The sequence below is a fragment of the Lepidochelys olivacea genome, assembly GCF_965140295.1.
Source record: "Lepidochelys olivacea isolate rLepOli2 genome assembly, chromosome: 3".
Lineage (NCBI taxonomy): Eukaryota > Metazoa > Chordata > Testudines > Cheloniidae > Lepidochelys > Lepidochelys olivacea.
The window spans coordinates 157,377,706-157,399,600 of record NC_140413.1 but is presented as its reverse complement, the minus strand read 5'-3'; the positions used below and the strand labels follow the sequence as shown (position 1 = coordinate 157,399,600).

Here is a 21,895-nt window from a genome sequence, read left to right as displayed (position 1 = left end):
GTGAAACACCAGAGGAGTGAACACAGTGCGGTGCGGGGGGCTGGAGAAGCTGGGTCCCTACACACCATGAACATTGGAAGATTGCTCTCCATTCAGCCTATCACTGTTATAGACTGACGTAGAACTTCACATGCCACTTCTGCATGAGGTTATTTCTACCACAAAGGGGCAAGAAGCAAAGAGAGACTCATATATGGGAACAACGAGGTGGCCTGAATTGTTCGTTACATTATGGAAGCACCAGAGTCCCAAGCTGTATGAAATCAAGGTCCCATTGTGCTGAGCACTGTGCAAACATTAGCAAGAAAGAGGCAGTCCCTGCCCCAGATTGCTTACAAACTAAATAGACAAGATAAAGGGTGGTACAGGGAGGTGAAGGGATTTGCCCATGGGCCTTGACAGATGCAGGAACAGAACCCAGGTCTCCTAATTTTAAGACCAGTGTTATAGCCACTAGACCAGTGGTCCCCAAACTTTTCAGGCTTGTGTGCCCCCTTGCTCCTGTCTGTACCCCCCCCCTCCGGTGGGGGTGGGGGAACACAGACAGGAATAAGGGGGCTGAGGCTGAGGGTGGAGCCGGGAGCGAAGCCGCCACGGCTGGGGACGGGTCCAAGAGCCAGGACTGCGGCTGTGGGCAGGGCCGGAGCAGAGCTGGAGGCAGGGTGAGGCTGGGTGGTGCTCCATCCCCGCCCCCTGTGTGGGCTAGGGGGGCATGCCCCACAGTTTGAGGACCCAAAGTTTCAGCTGACCACAGTTTTCTCCCCAGTCAGCACTGAAATACCAATTTCCTCAGCTCTGTTTGGTTCTGTGACATGCTGCATAGTATGCACTTGTTTGTAGGTTTGGCTCACTCATGTCAGAAACTGAACCAAGTATATGTTTGCACTGGTGAGTGACTCGGAAAAGGAAGAGCTTTCTGTTCTCCATTTCTTGGGGAAGGGAGAGGAACTGGGATGTAGTGCTGGTAGATCCAAGAGGGCATCTGAACTAGAAAGGAGTATTGTCTAGTGGTTAGAGCAAAGGACTGGGGGCCAGGATACCTAGGTTCTAATTGCTGCTCTGCCACTACTTCATTGTGTAGCCTTGGGCAATTCACATAACCTCTCTGTGCCTCAATTGACTCTTCTGTAAAGTAGGAGGAATAATACCAGCTGTACAGGATTGTGAGGATAAGTAATTAATGTGTGTAAAGTGCTTTTAGATTCCCTAGATGAAGGGTGCTAGAGAAGCAGAAAGTGTGACCATTGTACCGTAGCTGCATCTGAGACATCTTATTTATGCATTTACTCATACAACACTCAGGGCTGGATAAGCAAATGTTTTCAGTGTGGTGTGATCACTTCTCAGTCAAAAGAGCCCCAAGATCTGGGAGCTTATCCCAAGCCTTCTGGAAGGGACCACCTACATGGGGAAAGAATCTTATGCCCTGGGTCCCAATCCCCAAAGTTCAGGAGAAAGACGGGGCTGGTCAGGCTGTCGGGAACTCTTCTGGGCTGGCCCCGGTGCCTAATACTTTTTGTGTTGCGATGTAACAATATTTATGCCAGGAATGCACATCAAAAGTCTGTTTGGGTTCCTCAAACACTGTGTCTATATAAGCTGAACCTCTTTCGGGATGTCCATTGCTAGTCACAGTAGGCTTACCCACACCTGGAAACAAAGCTGAATGAAAGGGGGATGGTAGAATTCCCAGGCATCTTATCCCACACAGTAGGATGTTATAGATTCTGGGTCAAACAGAAAAGAATAGCTCAGAATACCACTATTTTAGTCATGCCAGGAGAACTCTGAATGAGTACTGTCTACCTCTGTACTGTGCCTTTAATGTTTGTGTCTATTAAATAAGCTGCCATTTTACATTCCGGAACTTTAGTGATACCTGTATCTTTTCCACCTCCTCAGATGTACTACTTTGCACTATCGTCTGGATCTGCCATCAACAAGTATCATCATCACCTTCCACAACGAAGCCAGGTCCACTCTGTTAAGAACTATCAGAAGGTAAGACAGACTTATGCAAAGGAATATGTGAGTGCAGCATGGTTTTTATGATCCTGCTCCAAAAACATGTGTGCCACTTTCCTCACAGTATGACAGAAACTCCTTCACATTTCAAAAAAGGTTAGATGTTTGCATGAATAACAATAGCATTTTCAGCTACGCTTACCAGGGTAAAATTGCAAAGGCTACTGACCCAGGCCCTAAGATGATCAGTAGCTGAGGATAGCGTGACATCTGACCCCTGGTAAGCAGTTTTGCACAAGGAGGTGCATTATGCTGTGGCTTCCTTTGCAGTATCTGACAATGGTTGCTGTCGGAAGCAGGTCACCAATCTAGATGGATCTCGGGATGGCAGTTTTTATATTCATTTGACTATCAATGCTGTGTTTTGCCATAGCCAGCAAGGGATATCTGTGGCTTTGCAGAGGTCTGCTTTAGTTTCATTTTTTGAGCTTCTCCAGTGACACCTGTAGGCCACATGTGATGCCAGCAAGGAGAGTTAATTGAGAAGCTCTGATGGGTCACAAAGAGGCTGCATTTTCAAAGACAGTTTCTGAACACTTCTAAATGAGCTGTGGAGAGGTCTGGGCACATGGCCATTCTTCCATTTGTTGATTTGTTCTTGGCTGTGGTTTACTGTAGGGGGATATAGTGTATGCTTCATTTTCATTGCAGGTTTCTAAAAGCAGCTTTGAATTCCAATGTGGGTCTTGAATCTACATCGCTCTTTGCTGTGGAATGGAAAGATTTCTTGTAACCTATCCACACCTTCTGTCCTGTTAGATCTGTGCACCTTGTCCAGTGGCTTATCCCATAGCAATGGTCAGATGCATTCACTCCTGTTTCTATAATAAACATTTGACTGGTATATTTCACACTCATGTAAGTAAGGGAAGGGTATAGACTCATCAAGTTTGAGGCCAGAAGGGACCACCAAAGCTTCTAGTTTGACTTCTGGTATATCACAGGAGGTCAACACCATCCACCCTCACCCCCATCCTAAGCCAATAACTGGAATTAGACCAAAGTATTACAATCCTCAGGAGACTAAACTATTGTGTGACCCAGGCAGAGAACAGGAGGGATCAAAATGCACCAAAGCCTCAGATTCCTGCAATGGCAGGGAATTGATTGATATCACTGCCTGGAGCAATAGAGCATGCAGTTCAGGCCGTTGCTGCGTAAAGTTCCTTCTCATAGATCTGTGACTTGGTCATCGTGGCCTGCAGCCCCTCCTGCTATCAGAGTCCTGGGCCTCTCAGGAGCCAAGTCTGCCAAATGTGACGGATTGTATTGGCTTGGTGACATGGAGAAATTTCCACAGAGTATGACATACACCCGCAAATGTTTCTTTGCGGCCACTCCAACTCAGACCACATCCCCAGCTGCTGTAAATCAGCAGAGTTCCATTAAGGTCTAGACAGCTAGGTCGATTTACACCAGCTAAGGACAGGGCCTCAGGCCTGCACTGGTGAGAGCCACGGACATTAAAGAGCCCTTTGCCATCAGGCATAGGTTGCTGACCAGGGCCAGATTCATCTTTGCTTGCTAGACATCTCCTTCACTCCTTTGAGCCCCTGATGGCTTCATCTGTCTGAGAGCAGAACCCTTTCTTGGGAAGACGCATGCTTGTAGTGAGTTTGACCATTCTGCAGCTGAATTCCTGCTTTCCTTCATGGCATCACTCCCCATCCCAGCTCCTTCACGTCTCACCTCATACTGTGTCACCACCTCCCTTTGTCTGGATGGATCTAATAGACACACAGCACCGTCTCTTCACTCTGTACTGACGCCTGTTAAGTTCATTTAGATGGAATACAGGCCAAAGGTGTTAGCATAACCCAGTCATTGTCCAACATTAAACAGCGTTAAACAAGGCTCAGGATTTGGTATACAGATATCTCAGCATCCTTAGTACCGGTAAGGAGCTGCTGGAATAGAACGCCGGGTCTGCGGAGCCTGGCACAGCTGATGTTCTCACATCCCCATCTGGAGGCCTCAGAGAATCATATGCAAGGAGCACTGCAGAGATTAATTGCATTAGGAAGAACTGCTCAAAGGGACCATAGTGACAGCAGCCTGTGACCATCTGATGGGCTCAGGCTCACTATTTAACCCTGGAGGGTGCCCCAGGAAGTTGTCTGGGCAGCCATGCAGACTTCTGGTTTGTGGTGGCTCTAGACCTCACCTTGCTTACTGATCTCCAGTCTCTGACCTGGCCTGACTCTGACTCTGATCCTGGATCTTGCCTTTTGATCCCAGCTCTAACAATTAGTCTGATCCCTCCATGCTGACTACTGCCTCGTGACCACCCTGGGCTTAATGACAGCAGCCCAGCTATGACTTCTAGGTCAGACTGCCTATGCCTAGGTCCCTTATAATACCATGGCAAATGCCCCATTAAAATCTTTTAAAGCTTTTATTATAGATACAGAAAAGAAGGAAAAATGTTCATTTAACAACATTTCCTGTTACCTTTCCCTTTAGCTGGAGAGAGTTGTGGAGGGGGAAAAAATCCCATGTTTGATAGCCTCTTAGAGGGTATCAAAGATGGTAATAACTGTCCTTGGGGACAGAAGAGAAGAAATTAGTTGAGGTGGGCTGGCACTGTTAATGTCCAGTCCCGTTTCATCTCAGGTGGTGGTTGGGATTCCGCTGGAGTTGGTAGGGGTGGTGATATCATCTGGGTACATCAATCTCTGGCCCACTCTGGTCAGGTCATTCCTCAGGGTTAGGATGAAGAAGGTCTGACGTCCCAGGAGACAGTGGGGGTGGAAGCCATGATGGTGACGCTTGCTTCAGTAGCTTCTGTTTGTTCTTTCCTTATTTTTCCTCCAAAGTCCCTTTCTTTAAGGACACACAAAGGGATTGATGGGTTGAATAGCCCATCCCCTCATTATTTTGTCCACCACTTAGACCTACTATCTGACACACCAATTTTGGTTCATAAATTCCTGATTCCACATGTTCTGTTTTTACCAAGTATGATTTTAACATATTCCTTGAACCCTATCAGTAGGCCCTTTTGTTTAGACTAATTTAGTCTGTCTCCTTTTCGTACCTTTCCCCATCAACATTTGTCACTATAGGGTATTGTGACATCTCACGTTTTTTTTACAGCTGAGCTCGCAATTAGAGTAAATTTGTAGGCCCATTTATCTCAACATTTCTGACCTGAGTTTGGACTGATCCAAGATCCAGCCCCTTATCTTTAAATCCAACAATGGGCAAGGGCTTAGTTCTCTGAGACCACCTCCCTGCCACAATCATGCATGACAGGAGGTCTCCAGGGGGAGGCACTGTGCAATTCCCTGCTACCTTAGGTCAAGATGAGCCAACCTCTTACCACTTTTAAGGTCTGTTGTTAAGCTCCTCACTTCAAAGTGGCTTTCCCCAGTAATGGAGTAGCAGAATGGTGCAGAAGTGTTACTCTTGGGAGACAACCTCTAGGAGTGATAATGACATGTGAAAGTGTTAGGATCACAATATACTCCTCATATTGTGCCTAGCTGCTGTGGTGATGGGTACATACACGTGTAGCCAGGTACAGTTGGTTTATTATAATTATGGTTGGATTAGTAATGCAAAATAAGTAGATCTCCCTCTTATTCCTTGTTCCTCTATCATATTTTCCCCATGGGATTGTCCCTGATTTCTATGTCATTAACAGCCCGTTCATTCATCCTTTTTTTTTGCTCCTTCATGGAGGGGTTTGGTTTGGTTAGGTTACTTTGATTCTTCTCTTGAGCCATTATGATTTCACTCACGGCTTCTGTCCTTGTAGCTCCTCCTCCCCTTCCACATCTCTCTGTCCAATCTGACTCACATGTTGTATCTGGTGATGTGCACCTCAAGGGTTGGTTCTAATTACAGCATCTACTTGCCACAAGATATCCACAGGTTCATGGTGACATTTCAAGGTTATTTCCTTTCCAGCTACAGTGCAATGGCCTGGAATGGTCAGTTTTACTATTTGTACTGGGTCAAAACCAGGGCTGTACAAACTTGGACAGATAAAATAAATTGAAGGTGAAGCAAACCCAACCCCAAACTCTCCCACTTCCTTGGGGTGGGTTCCCAGAGCTCTTCTGCGCTGGTCCTTGGGAAATGACTGGCTTTTTCATCCCTCCTATGCCCATGGGATGGGATCCTGGAGCCAGTGCTGTCCGTTCATGTGGCTTTTGATGTTGAGGCTGGATTCAGCAGACTCAGTCTGGATTCAGTCCTGAACAGGCTGCCCAGGCCTAGACCAGACCCTGGCGGCTCCAGCTCTTGTTAGGAAAGAGGACTGGTGACTCAATTCCTGCCCCACCTTGGCTCAGCTCCAAACATGCACAAACCTCCATTTCCTGCCTGCCTTTGGACCCTGTTCAGATCTTGTCTCCTCTTAAGCCCTTGTAGGACAAATTATCTGGCCCCCTGGTCTGTTTTTTCCTCACTCAGCAAATGATTGGCTTAATTAAATCTTACAGATCTCCGTTCCATGACATCGGTAACCTCTTGGATCATTTTCTCATGTGACAGTCAACATGAAATCTGTCTTAATACTACTTCTTGCTTCTGTAACAGCTTCCGTTGAAGGATCTCAGAGCACTTTATGTGCAACAATACTAATAGTCATACCTAGCTCTTGTATAGCACTTTTCATCAGTACATCTCAAAGTGCAAAGGATGGTAAGTATCATTATTCCCATTTGTCTCATGGGGAAACTGAGGCACAGAATGGTGACCTGACTTGCCCAAGGTCATCCAGCAGGTCAATGGTAGAGCCTGGAATAGAGAACCCAGGTGTCTTGAGTCCCAGCTGAGTGCTCCATCCACTATCTTTTTGAATTAAGCTTCTCACTGGCACTGTGAAATTAGTACGCACTATCTATCCTCCTTTTATAAATGGGGATAAAGTGGGGCAGAAAGAGATTGTTTGTTTGACTTGTCCCAGGTCACAGAGAGAATGAATGGCAGTTGGGGAGAACTCAGGCTCTAATCACTGGGCAGCATTACCTCTTTGTTTCACTGTTCATCTTCTCTCTACCATGGGTTCCTTCTTCCCTGCAAAGTTATCCCTGAGCCCCGTACAGTGCCTAGCACAATGGGATCCTGGTCTCTAACTATGGTTCCAAGGTGCTATAGTAATATATATAATAATAATTAATAATATTTTGTGCCTGGCTGGGGGGCAGAGCTTTGGCTCTGAGTTTGGCTGCCTGGCAGTGAAATAAGATAATGACCACTCCCAAGAGTCTTCATAACAAATCAATGGGCATCATCATCAACATGAGGAACAAGAATGGGAAAGAGAAATTGTGTCCTGTAAAATTCACAAGAGTGGGGATAGGCTGTAGCGTCCTAACTGGACACATCAGCCCATTGGAACACGTAGCATGTATGTACTGAAGATGAGAAAACAGTGGGGGAAATTTACCATTAATAATCCTTTGAACTCAAAAGTAAGTGTCAGTTTGACCGTGTTTGTGGCTTTTTCCATAGACATCTGAGATCCTTACTATTTTGAATCCTCTTCTAAAGTGGGGTTTTAGCTTGAAGACTTAATATTCACTGTGAGCAAACTTTGAATTGGATTGTAAAATATGCACATCCTGCTCAATCCCCAGTGGCATGAGTGCTTCAGTCAGGGGATGGAAATAATATTGTGTGACTTCCGTCACTAGTCAGTGTGACACAACGTGTGGATGTCACGCTTTGAACATCTGCAGTGCACCATTTGTGACCAATCTGCATCCCAAGAATTAGTCACTGGCAAAAATTAAAAGATCATGTTGAATAATGAATCGGTTCAAGAAAATCATGGTCCGTTTCCCCCACCATTTGCCAACAGGGAAAAAAGGCAAAAATGATTGAATGCATGATTCTCTGGGAATTATTGTACCAGCATTAGTATATATGAACATCTCAGGGACTAAGTAGGTTCTTAGGGACAAAACACAAAACAAAACAAAACAAAAAAAAGAGGAGGATGGGAAGGGAGAAACCAGTGGCAGATGGGAAGAAAGATGGCATTGTCATTAAGGGTATATTTCACTGGGCGTCAGGAGACCTGAGTTCAATTCCTGGCTTTGCCATAGATTTTCTGTTTGACCTTGGGCAAGTAATTTAGTCTCTCTGTGCCTCAGTTCCCCAGCTGTAACATAGCACTGCCCTACCTCACTGGGCAGTTGTGAGGAGGATAAATACATTAAAGATTGTGAGACATTCACAAACTATGGTGAGGGGGTCATATAAATATCTGAAAACAGAGAGAGTGGAAAAGAAATTGGAACCCCTTTTCAGCTGTCTGCCATACTTGCCATCCTTTATTTCCTTTCCAACATTCTTTTCTTTTTGATCTCTCCTTCTACCTCCTACGAACTTGAATTAAAAAAGAAAACTCCATGTTATTTTCCTGCCCTTGCTGCCCTGCTCCTCCCTAGGGAGAGCTGAATGACATCCACAGTGGCACAGCAGTTATTGGAGGGTAAAGAGCAATACTGAAGTGAAGGAGCTGGACCTCACAAGGCCTGGATCGACCGTAAAGGCTCAGCAGTGATTACTGGTAACATCTTACCATCATGTAACCCTGTCTATCCAGGAGGATCCCAAGGTGCTTTTCAAGCTATATAACAAGCATGTGGGAATACCTCCTGCATCTCCCACTGAAGTGCAGCAACCTCTGGGGTGGAGCATTCTGTGCTTTATGGGCTTGATCCTGAGAGGCAACCATCAAAGTCAATGGTTGCTCAGCACCTTGCAAGACAAAAAATTGAAGATAAATCCTACATCCACCTGAAACAATAAGGGGGATTTTAGGGGGACACAATGGAATTTCCCAGACTGGAATCTGACCGGAACAGCAGAGTTGATGGGCCTATGCCTGTAAAATGGGCCATATGTCATCTTTAATGAACCCAGGTGATCAGGACCTCTGTTTTATGTCTCATCCCAAAGATAGCTGGGGCAGTCTGGGAAGTTTTAGAATCAGCCAAACTCTTGTAAGAACTCAGTAGGACAGGAATTGCGAAGTGCCAGTGACTGGCAGCCTGCCAGGTGAGGAATTACTGCAATGTATGATACTGTAGGCAAAGCGCCCAAGCTCGCTGGGGAATTACTGTCCTCAGAGCTGCAGGAGAGGCAGATGCCAAACTGGGCAGCAAGAAAAGAGGCAGGGATGCAGCAGGCTACTCCAGAGCCTGAAGTGAGGAAGGAAAGGAGGGGCATGCGGGGTATTATCTCTGCATCCACCTCCCTGCTCTGTCCTGTCCTAACCTTCCCAGAGCATGCTCTTAGTTGGGCTGCTTTCTCCAGCCAATGGATGGGCTGTCCACCCATTGCTGAGGAATTTCCCTCAGTCTCATTCATGTCAATGTTGAAGGACAAATTTCAGCACTGCCTGTATCCATCTCAGTGTCTTTTATGCAGCATTTTATCACTAGGGAAATTTTCTTCCTAACCTCCATAGGCGATCACTCAGCTTAAGTCTTGAAGCATGAGGGTTGCTATTCCTTTGGGTCGTCTTAATTTGTCCAGACTAATATTGTTGAAAATGCTTTGAGTGGTAGCCATGTTAGTCTGTATCAGCAAAAACAACAAGGAGTCCTTGTGGCACCTTGGAGACTAACAAATTTATTTGGGCGTAAGCTTTTGTGGGCTAGAACCCACTTCATCAGATACATGGAATGGAAAATACAGTAGCAGGTATATATATTGTGACAGACCCAGACCAGTGGGGTACAGGAGTCTGGTAGAAGGCAAATATACTGGCCACTGGATGAACAGTTTTCTGTTCCCTGTGTGACCAGAGCAGGGGCTGCACTAGAGCAATCAGGAGCCTGCTAGAACCAATTAAGACAGGCAAGCTAATTAAGACACCTGGAGCCAATTAAGAACATACTAGAATCAATTATGGCAGGCAGACTAATCAGGACGCCTAATTTAAAAAGGACCTCCCATCAGTTAGTGGGGGCATGCAAGGAGCAGGGAGTGAGAAGGTGTGCTGCTGGAGGACTGAGGAGTACAAGCGTGATCAGGCTTCAAGAGGAAGATCCTGCGGTGAAGATAAAGAAGGTGCTGGGGGGAGGCCATGGGGAAGTAGCCCAGGGAGTTGTAGCTGTAGCTGTCACGCAGCTGATACAGAAAGACGTAGACAGCTGCTATCTACGGGACCCTGGGCTGGAACCTGGTGTGGAGGGTGGGCCTGGGTTCCCCCCATCCCCCCAACTCCTGATCAAACACAGGATGAGTTGACCTGGTCTGTGAGAAATACCAGAAGGGAAGGTCTAATTTGTAAAAGGGATCTGGCCTGTTCCTGACCCACTAGGTGGGACACAGAGTCTGCAGGGATTGTTCTCCGTTTCCCCCATGCTGGCCAGTGATGAGGTTAGCTGCGTGAACGGTAGGTTTGAGCCTCTAGCAGAGGCGGCCAAACTGAGGACTGCCATGAACCTCTGAGGCAAGCAAATCCGCCAAAAAGTGCAGGACCCACCAAGGCAGAGGAGGAACTTTGTCACAATATATACACAGTACATGAAAAGATGGGAGTTGCCTTACCACCCATTTGATAAGGCAACTGCCATCTTTTCATGTACTGTGTATGTATATAATACCTGCTACTGTATTTTCCACTCCCTGCATCTGATGAAGTGGGTTCTAGCCCATGAAAGCTTATGCCCAAATAAATTTGTTAGTCTCCAAGGTGCCACAAGGACTCCTCATTGTTATTGTTGAAATGTTATTCCATTCATGTTATGCCTTTAACACACAGGTCTGCACTGGGAAAGCTGCTGATGGACACTGTCCCAGCCAGCAGTTCTGGGAGGCTGTGACCCTAAGCACCCCACTATTAACACCCTACACACTACTGCAATGATAGTTGTACAAAATATGCCTTGTGAGGTATCATTTGAAAACTAATAACACACTGGTCAATTATACAATTGTGAAACATATGTGACAAGGCTGCCTGTGGAATTAGAGATGTCTTCTGCTATTATGTTTTAAAGTCTGTATTTGAACAAAGTAGAAAACAGGTCTCCTCAGGTCTCGAATACAAATGAAGCGGGTGACCAGTGACAATGGAATTGCAATTTACACATGCAGTAAACGGAACTGTCAAAGCTCACAAGGTGATTGGGGAATCACCATGTCTGGGTCAGAAAGGATCATGTGTGTGCTTGTCTAACCAACCTGGTCATCAGGCAGAGGCATTTACATAAAAGGTAAACAAAGCCATCAAGCCAACAAGGGGAAGAGGTGATGACTCATCTATCAACAGGGGATGGAGACTGCACCCTCGGGAAGACTTGCTGCTTCTTTAAGCAGGGTCAATGAACTGTAAGAGAGTTACTTTTTAAGAGGCTTACTGGGCTGTTAAGAGAGGGGCACCTCAGATGACAAGGGAAACCAGCACCTCATACTTCTGTGGAAGAACTTGAATGAGAACTAACCATGCTAGACCAAGAGTGAGCCAAACGATCTTAAACAAGTGGTCTAGACTGATGCAGCTCCACTGACTTCAATGGAGATACACTTACACCAGCTGATGGTTTGGCTCTGTATTTTAACCTTGTCCCTGAACTGCAATAACTCTGTTAACATCCAAGGATGTAGCCAAATCAGGACAGGGCTCAGTCCCATGTATAGTGACAGTCTGAACAGAGTTTTAATGATGCTGTAACATAGGTCCCAATTGTGGTACGTGGGATCTTACCTTTTTCCAAGAATCTAATCCCTCCTACTGCTAACATCTGGCTTAGACTCTGTCTCTTCTCATTGCATATACCAGCTTCTTCTCTTTTATTTAAATGCTTAGGTTTCACTTTGCTCTCTTTTTTTTTCATTTCGAGAGCCAGATTTCCAATGATTTCACAACTGCCCCACCTTAGCCTGTCACATCCGCTGTGGTATGCTGTCGAGAATGCTTTCTAAACACAAAATTCTTGTGTTGGGAGACGTGCGGTTTTACTCCACTGTGTGGTCGTTATTTATTCTTTAAATCTGCAATCTGAGTCTTCAGAGTTGGAATCAGGAGGCTTAATTATTTACCTCTTACTGACAACCCAAAAAACACTCTTGGGCAAAAATCTTGATATGGGCACTGCACATTCCAGATCAGATATTTAGGTAATTAATTAGTGGGTATGCTATCATGTCTTTCATTTTCCAATACTCACAAGTAGAAGCAGGCCCTGTCTGCAACCTCCCCTCTCTGCGTAATCTGGTGTTTACAGTTGCTGAGAAAAAGGAGTGGTGAAGCCATGCATCCAGTCCCTAGGCAGTATGTAGGTCCTGTATAGAGGCTGTGCCATAGCTCAAATGACTCTGATTAAAAGAGCAAAAACAAGCCAGGTGTTACTCTGAAACTGTATAATTAGCACTTTGTGCTGACTATTTTTTTCCTCTCTCTTTCCCCCCCCCCCCAAACCCCTGGCCATTTTTATAATTTCCTAATCATCTCTCACAGTGAGTAAATATACAGCTCTACAGACGCTTTTACCTTTGGATGTTAACATAAGAGAACTCTTGAATTTCAAAGAGCTGGTGGGTATTTGAGAGAACAAAATGCGGAAGCTGCAGTGCAATCAAAGCTCACTATGGTTATTCTTGGTGTAATGTCTCTCTCCATCTCCTACATAATTAGTCAGTTTGGATTGGTGGAGCAGTTCATTTTAACGGGCATTGTCTCGTCTCTCTCACTCTGTCTGATTTCAATAACCATGACCTCCAACCCCTCTGGCACTTTATGTTGTTGGGCTTTTTTTTCCACAGGCCCCATTATGTTGCCATGGAGAGAATTAAGGGTTCGTAAATACAGAGAAATCAAGGTCCGGAGTCATTTTTATAAACCAGCAAGTATTAAGGGGTGACAAAAGTACACACCAGCAAAAGATGTAGGCTCAGGTCTGCAAACACTGGCCTCTCTTGTCTGCATTCACATTTTGCCTGCATCAGTGTTAATTTTGCACTGATGATTATTTACAGGTGGCATTGACGGACTTGATTCTACACTTACTCCTGTCCTGAACTAAATGAAGAGAATCCCTGGAAAATGCAAGTGACAAAGAAAGATGGAACCTATCCTTATAATGAAAAGTTAGGGTCAAATTCTGCTTGGTTACACCAGCATAATCTTGATTAAACCCAACGAAGTCAAGGAAGCTACATTGGTGTCAATTCAAAGTAACTCAGAAAAGAATCTAGCCCTTATTCGATAACTGACTGTAGGTAAATTCACTAGGATAAATCCTGAGATCTTTCCCTTTGATAGCAATGGGTGTTTTTGTGTGGAAGGAATGAATAAAGACCTTGGGATTTGACCCAAAATATTTTGATTTGTCTTTATTTTTTTATTGCAATATATTTGCCTGTATTTGATTTCAGAAAGAAAAATGTCTATAAAGAAGAGGTACTTCAAAGAGGGGCAAATCACCAAGTACTTTTACGTGTAAAAAGCAAAAGGAAAAAGAACCAAAAAAAGAAAGCAAGCTGAGTGAGGATCTGAGTAATAGAAAAGCTGGCTTTCAATTTTTAAGAGTGCCTTATAGAGTATCTGATGAAATCCCTGTAACACCGAAAAGCTAAAGTGTTCAGTGTTTCTGTTTCCAATTGTTCCTGCAAATTATCACAATGCGAGGGCGGGGTGTCTGCTGGGTATTCAGTGGTCTTGGTAACTTATTGTCCACCTCATACAACTCAGGTTGCAAATGTCTGTCAGGAATAGTGAATTTGGCCTTGCTGGCAAGTGAATGCATTTTCTCTCAGCCTCTTGGGTAGTAACTTACTCTTCTATTACATTCATCCTTTGTTGCACAACTCTTTATACCAGTGGCAGATGGTTGTTACTGGACAGGTTTTCAGCAGTGCAGCCAAGAACTCCAGAGCGATAACGTTTAGGGCCTGCAGGCATATGATTCTGATTCATCACGCACAGTGGGTTTAGACCAGTGTATCTCTGCTGACTTTCAGGAATTTCTCCTGATTTACACTCGTGCAGGTGAACGGAAAATCAGGCCTGTAGCACCTTGGCTGTGATGTAGGTCTTTAGCTAAGCAGTTCTGAGACTTGGATGGGAAACTCCCAAGGATAGGCTCAAGTGTTGTAGGAACTGATGTGGGTAATTCAGTAGGAGCACCCTGTTCTGTGAGTTACTAGTGCTGTGGATTGGTGCAAGGGGGGTGCTGTGCTGCTTGAAAGTGCTGTCTTTCATAAGAGGTAAAAATAAGGTGATGTTAGGGCACATTTGGCAAGAGTAGACTCATTCTGGCCAGACTGCATTGTGCTTCTTTAAAGTTCCTCGGGTGCTTTCAGTGGGATAAGGTTTTCTTCACGCACTGTCCTGAACAGATGCACAGTGATGCTGTTGCAGAACAGCTGCCGCATTTCAGTGATGGCTGAAAATATATACATAAAATCTTCATAGTTTAATGTGATCTGCTCTGAGTGTAGCAGGCAATGTCATTCGGGGCATGTAACATGTTCATGCATGACTCAGTGCAACTGCCTCCACCCACCCATTCAAAAAAATACACAGAGCAAGTCACTGCCAAATAGGTGGTGAAATCCTGATAATTTTAATGCAGGCCTAAGGGTTGGGTGCCTTTTTTGGAAGCCTGACCCTCATGGTTCTTCAGATTGCATTCAGGGTGGTCCCGCTAATTGATCATTTTGAAACATTTTGTTTTGATTCTGACCATTTTTATTAAACTTTTTTCGTACTATAATTAGCTTAATTTTTAAACGAAAAGTTGAAAACCGGGATTTTTTTCATTTCAAAAATGTCAAGGAGACCTTCTGAAAATTTCTTGGTCGCATTTTTTTTTTCAAGTTGGGGAAATTTGTCTAAACTGACCTTTTCTAGCGACAAGCTTTGGCTTTGGCAAATTGGTATTTTCCAGCCAAAAAAAAAAAAGTTCTGTTGAAAAATTCCCTCTAACATTAATGTTTCCATCTGTGGTGCTCATACCTGTATGGAGCGTGTGACATCATAATCCTGTGGCGTTCCATGATCTGGTACAATCTCCTCCCCAAACAACTGAGCATGAAAACATTACCAGTCCTGAGAGCATCCCATGGCTTTTGGTTATGTCACGTATGTTCAGTCTAATCATCGATTTGATTTGCTTGCTGCTTGTCATTGTTTTAGGGTTAGCTGGTGAAGGAGGCAGTACTTGTGGGAACTGTGCCACAATCTCTTCCAGGGCTGATGGGTGCACGTGGAGGTGTAGGTTGGGGACAGAGGTTACGTTGGTCACCATCACCCATTAACATGGCATAGACTGATTATGTTCTCCAAGGTGCTGGCCTCTCTCCATGGGCTAGTGTGGAGGGGATGGGATGGGCTCATGGCCTCACCTCTCCTCTCCCCTTTCTGAGTGATTTGTTTCACAGATGGAGCAAGGGCTAAGCTGTCCCTTCTCACGTTAGATGCTACTGCAGTGTGCTCTTGCATAGGCCAGCCTGTGGTGTGGGTGCTTCTTGCCTGTGTCTCTTTCCTCCCCTAGCACCAGAGCAGGATGCAATCTGGCCCCTAATCTCTCTTTATTTCCCCCTGGTTTGGTACCTTGGAATCTGTTCCCGCTTCCCTCAGGATAAAGGTAATTCCTTTTATGTCCACAGAGTTACGCCAGGGGAAAACTGGTGTCAGTGAGCAGGGTTTCAGACCTAACTTTCTTCTGATGTCCTCCAGTTTTACTTCAGTGTAACTCTGTTGGGCCTGATTCTCCCCTGTTCTGTCTCCCTAACACTGAGGACCAGCTGCAGCCAACATTCAGAGCAGCTTCCAGGCTGCTTTTAATTTTTAGCACTTATGCAGGATCCTTAATGGACCTTACTCCAATGGAGGCTAGCCAGACTGATGTGGCACTACACCCCATACCCCTCCCTAGCCCCTGCTGCCACAACATGCTCCCGACTCGTAGAAGGGAGGGCACACCAGGCTTAAGGCTATTACTAGTTACTGTAGTATCTGAGCATTTCACAGTCTTTAATGTATTGATCCTCACAACACCCCCATGAAGTAGAGCAGTGCTGTATCCCCATTTTAACGGAGGGGGATCTGAGGCACAGAGAGGTCAAGTGATTTGCCCAAGATCACACCAGGAGTCTGTGGCAGAGAAGGGACTTGAACCCAGGTCTCTGGCTAGAGCTCTAAGCATTGGACCGTCCTCCCTCTAGCAACGGTGGGGAATTTTCTGCTGGGGGCTTGTGGCCAGTTCCCCCACACACATGTTCAGTGGTCTATTTCTTTATTTTGCTGGCTCTTTTACAATTCTTCTTTTCCTGCCAGTTCCCTGAAGTCTGATTTCCAGGCAATCAGTGCCTGTTAACTATTCCACCGAGCGTGCTACGGCTCTCCTGTCTCTCTGTACTGACACTCAGCTGCAGTAATTTGCTGAACTCAGCTCCTGCATTTGGGCTATTTTCGTATGTTTATGACAAATCTATTAATAATAATAATTTTTGTAAAAGATACTCGACAGGCGGGAACAGCACGTGGAAATGGCTGCGTGCAAACTCTGGAGGGAGGAGGGGTGGCCAGACACTGTTGCTAATACGCTGTGGCTGTGTTGGCCGGAGGCATTTGGAATGCTGTGTTGTCTAACCCCCTGGTGTTAAAAAGGCCAGCAGCCCTGGGGGCCTTGTCCGCATCAGTGAAGCCCCCATCTTTGCTATCACTGGAGGAGCTAGTGCAACAGAGTGTGTGGGAATATTCCCCAGATAACCTTACTGTGCACAAGGGCTGGGATCAAGGCTTTAGTGTCACTCAGATGTTGCATTTACAGGCTCAGTCCTTAGCTTGTGCAAACTGACGTCCTTCCACTGAGGACTAGATGACCTCCTCAGGTCCCTTCCAGCCCTGATATTCTAAGTCAGTGCAGCTACACTGATTTACACCAGGCAAAGACCTGGCCCTACTAGGATTGAGACCAGCTCTGCTCTCACATTCACTGGTGTAAATCCAGACTAGCTCCCCTGAAACCAATGGAGTTATTACTCTGGTTTTATACCAGTGGTGCTTTCAGTGGAGTTAGTTCAGATTTACACCAGCGTCGGTGATTGCAGAATTTAGCTCGCTGTGTGCAATTCAAAGGCCTGATTCTGTACAGGGTTGAGTAACCCCCAGCTCCCATTGATTTCAATGAGAGTTGAGGGTACTCAGCAACCCACAGTATCAGACCCTCCATAAAGGACAAGGTGGGGTAAGGCATCACTTCCACATATAATGTTGTGCCACCTAAGAGGGGGTGAACTTATTCTGAACTCACTTGAACACTGTGGGTTTGAACGTTCAGCTTGAACAGTTGTCAGGGTGGAGAGACTGCAGCAAAGGGCTCAGAGAAAGAGAGGCAAAGTGTAATGAACAGACAAGATGGGAGCAGAGCAGAAAGGGACAGAGAGTAAAGAAATTATAGTGTGTGTGTGTGTGTGTGTGTGTGTGTGTGTGTGTGTGTGTGTGTGTGTGTGTGAAATAAAGGAGTGGTGTGTGAGAGGGAGATTGTAATGAATACAGGGGGCCTGATTTTTATCTCGTCAATTTCACCATACACAAACAGACAGACAGAAAAATATTGCCATCTATATTTGAAATCTACAAATAGGCAAAGGAAGAAAACACTGCTTGACAACTTATTACACTTTGATTTAAGGATGTTTACTTTGCATATGTTGACATGCGATGTTGACAATTTGTGTTTTAATGGTTGTAAAACCTGAACTTTTTGAATCTCAATATCTACTGTTTTTAAATAATGATTGTCTAAGCCCCCCAATAATTTCCTGCAACCGTGAAAATTTAAATAGATAAAAATAAAAAAAGCTTAAAACCCATAATTTTGCATAACTGAACATTTAAATCAATAACAATCTAAAAATATGCTTACAAATAAACATCCATCTTATCCCCTCAGAATAAAAAGTGTAAATTCTGCCAAACCTACTGTGACACTCTGTACCTCAAAGCAGCACCCTGGAACCCATATTCACCCCTGTCATGTAATTATGATATATTTCATACAAAGCATGCCATATAAAATATCATAGGAAACATGAACTGCTGAAACCCATTGTTCTGTCAAATTATGCATATCATTAGTGCGTATGAAGTTATGGAATTTTGCTGTATGGTTGTTACTGAAATATGTTATAAGTTTGGGAATCATCCATTGCTAGTTCTCCACTGACAACAAAGGAGGTGATCCACACCCAATCGGGCACTGAATGACCATTAATCCACAAAAAGAAAAGGAGGACTTGTGGCACCTTAGAGACTAACCAATTTATTAGAGCATAAGCTTTCGTGAGCTACAGCTCACTTCCTCAGATGCATATCGTGGAAACTGCAGCAGGCTTTGCATCTGAGGAAGTGAGCTGTAGCTCACGAAAGCTTATGCTCTAATAAATTGGTTAGTCTCTAAGGTGCCACAAGTCCTCCTTTTCTTTTTGCGAATACAGACTAACACGGCTGCTACTCTGAAACCTGTCATTAATCCACAGGGGAGCTGTAAACAAGGGATTTACAATTCTGTAAGAGAAGCACCACACAATGGGGAGTGCTCAACCCTGTGACTCAGCAAGGCCCACCAGACATGCCTGGGCTAGTGTCTTTCCAGGGACATGGACTAAGAGTATAACATCATGCTTTTACCTTTCTCTTTCCCCACCTACACTGGAAGCAACAAGAATGCTGAAAAGACAAAGACCTGAATTGAGGAGACTGGCCCCAGGCTTAAAGGGAAAGCCTGTGTATTAAGGACTGTAACCTACCTACAACATCCAATGGACCCTAAAATCTTTTTATTTACATATTATGATTGGGGGTTTTATTATTATTTTATCTAGAGTCTGGACTTTAACTATACCTTGACCAAGAAATTTGAACCTTGACAAAAAATAATTGACTTACACCTGTTCTATATGAACAATCAATCCATCAGCTGCCAATGCCCCTTCAAAAAGTCAAGCCTGACTCCTTTTCTATAGGCAGGTTTTACACTAGTATAATTCCATTGACTTCACCGGTTTATACTACTGTAAGTGAGGAGAGAATTAGGCCCTGCATTTCTATTGACAGAACATGTAGATGGTATAATTAATAGATTGTAGCTTTCATCCCCATTTCACAATAACTATACTCCTGGAGGGGAGTTTAAACTATCACCTCTAGCTTCTTTCTTTTATTAAACAGCCAGGATACAAACCCGCTGTTATCCTCTCTGCAGTCTTTGAAACACAATCAGCTCACAGTAAAAACAGGACTTTTCCTCCCATGCCTGTAAGGTATGAAAAGATGGGTTTTTGACAGGTAATTTTGCTATGTGTTGGTCCTGTTGCCAGTAACCTAACATTAGTTCCGGGGGAGGGGAAGGGATTTTAAGAGTTGTACATTCCCATGTGAAACTTAGCTTGTAATATGCATATTGTTAAACATACATCTCCCCCCTTCCCATTGAGGTTAATGGCAAATCTCTTCTAAGCTTTGTAGGGCTGGGCAAGGGAGGGAAATAGGAACTCTGCTCTCTTTAGAATAATTAGATGTGACTTCAGGTATCTGATGCATGGGGTCTGATTTCCTGTACATTGCTTCACGGGCACGTCCATTGTCTATCTCTGTACTGGAAACCTGCCCTTTTTTTTTTTCCTTGTCAAAGGTCAGCTCCCACCTTTCCCCATCTCCTAACTTGTTTAGCTACTCAGGTACTATCATGGACTTTCTCTTTTCATTCCTCAGTGTTTTAAACCGCACCCCTGTGTACCTGGTCCATGAAATCATATTAGTGGATGACTTCAGCAATGATCGTAAGTGACTCTCCATATCCTAACCACTAGGAGACAGACTGCACACACAGGGGCTGTGCTGGGTTGGGATGACAGAATAAGCGAAGGGATGGGGAGTACATAGCCCTGTGTTGGGTGATGGCAGTACATGGGAGCTGTATTACTTTTCCCATATAGCCCCCTTTGCAATGAGCTTGGGATTTGAGGGTGTGGGGCTGGGCGTGGAACTAGAGACAGATTCTTTAAGTTGGAAGAACTTTGTATATCTCATTTGCCTGTTTATGCTGTCTGTTCAATTTTCGTACTTTAACTCAGGATAGACAGTACAACGAGGCTGGTCAGTTTCATTTTCTGTTTATAGTCAGTTTCATTTTCTGGTTTCCATTCACTGCAGGGACATTGGTTGAAAATCTGGCTAAAATTTAGGCTGTGTACTAGGAAGCTCTGAGAAAACCCAAGGGTCAGTAGAGCCACATCCACATGTTGTCTTTGGCTTAAAAAAACCCTCTGATGGAAATAGTTTTTTTTATTTAAACAAATAAACATTGCCATACAGAGTTTGCAGTAGGACTGGATGGGAAATCCATTTTTCCAGCCTGTGAAAATTTTTGAGATTTCAAAAAACAATTCCAAATGGGATGTGTAGACCATTTAAATTTTTTTTTTCAAAAAAATTTCGAAACAAGAAATTCATCATAAGTGACCCTTTCCCCTGAAATGTTGTGGTTTTGAAGAATCAGCGTTTTCCAACCCAAAAACCTTTAATCAAAAAATTCCCATCCAGCTTCAGTTTGCAGCCCATATGTTGCAGCACGATACTGGTGCATGAGACTCTGAAAGTCACTGTCTAAAATCAGAAGTAAAACTGACTGGTCTGTTTTCATTTTCCATGCCCAAAAAGTATGTAAGTAGTTTGTATGATACAAAATCAATACAGCTGTGAGAGAGTCTACCAGTTTTAATAATCTAAGGTGGTGTTAGGAAGGAAATTTGGTTTTTTTTGTTTGTTTTTTTAAAGATTTTGAACCACAGTTCACACTTCCCTTTCTACAAAGAGTGGGGTTGCAAATGCTGCATGAGAATTTCAAATTCCAAAAGAGAGGATCTGTTTTAATTGAAACAAAAAAATCATTTCTGTTCACAGTAGGCCTGATTCTGATCCCACACCAGTTTTACACTGGTGGTGTTCTACTGGGCTAGATCTAATTGCCAGTTAGACTGCTGTAAGTCCAGAACACCTTTTGATTCAAGTGGAGCTATTCTGGATTTGCACCATTGTACCTGCGAGGAGAATCTCACTTCAAAGGAGTAACTCCTGATTTTCACTGGTGTAAGGGAGAGTGGATTCAGATCTGCTCAGTGACCATTTGTAGCATAGTGAGCCAGCTACAGCTGTGTCATAAAATGATGCTGTAAATTACACATGGGACCTGAGTCTCCCTCCATTACACCCATTTTACACAGTGTCACTCTATTGAAGGAAGTGGGACGGATCTCAGCTGCTGTAAATAGGCATTGACTTCAGTGGAATTATGCCGATTGACCCTAGCTGAGGATCAGGCCCACTGGTGTTACACTGGTGTGATTGAGTGGAGAATCAGGACTGTAGAGTGAAGTGAATAAGAGAACAGGTTTAATTGATGCAATGAATGCTCATTGCATCACTTTAACTTGCACACCAAGGGGCTGCCAGGTGTAGCAGAAAAGCAACTAAAAGGAGGATGTAAAATACACTTATACCCATTTTCCAAGCAATTTACTCTCTACCTGCCAACACTCAAAGGCTATAAATAGGGCTGGTTGAAGTGCATATTAAGCACAACTGGTCTGATTCTGATCTCACACTGGCATAAGAGCCTGATCCAAAGCCCACTGAAGTCACCAGAAAGACTCCTGTTGAATTCAGTGAGTTTTGGATCATATTCTATATCAAGCGCAACTCCACTGAAATCAGTGGAGTTACACTGATGGGAAACTATTGTGACTGAGATACGAACCAGACCTGGAGTTTTTCAGTCTGCTGGAAGAGATGAGAATAGGTGTGATGTTTGAGGGATAGAGTAAACAAATGACACTTATTTGGCGAAAAAAAATTAAGGCACTTTCTTTCCTAAAAGTGGAAAGTTGTTGG

The 21,895-nt window shown here is 44.3% G+C and overlaps 1 protein-coding gene across 1 annotated transcript in view; it reads left to right on the top strand.

Annotated features, from left to right (window-relative positions):
* GALNT14 (polypeptide N-acetylgalactosaminyltransferase 14) overlaps positions 1-21,895 on the top strand; it is a 183,325-nt gene that overhangs the window by 114,666 nt on the left and 46,764 nt on the right. The window contains exons 3-4 of the mRNA XM_084625285.1: positions 1,903-2,001; positions 19,718-19,785. Of these exons, the coding sequence (XP_084481411.1) occupies positions 1,903-2,001; positions 19,718-19,785 (167 nt within the window). The remainder of the gene's footprint in view (positions 1-1,902; positions 2,002-19,717; positions 19,786-21,895) is intronic.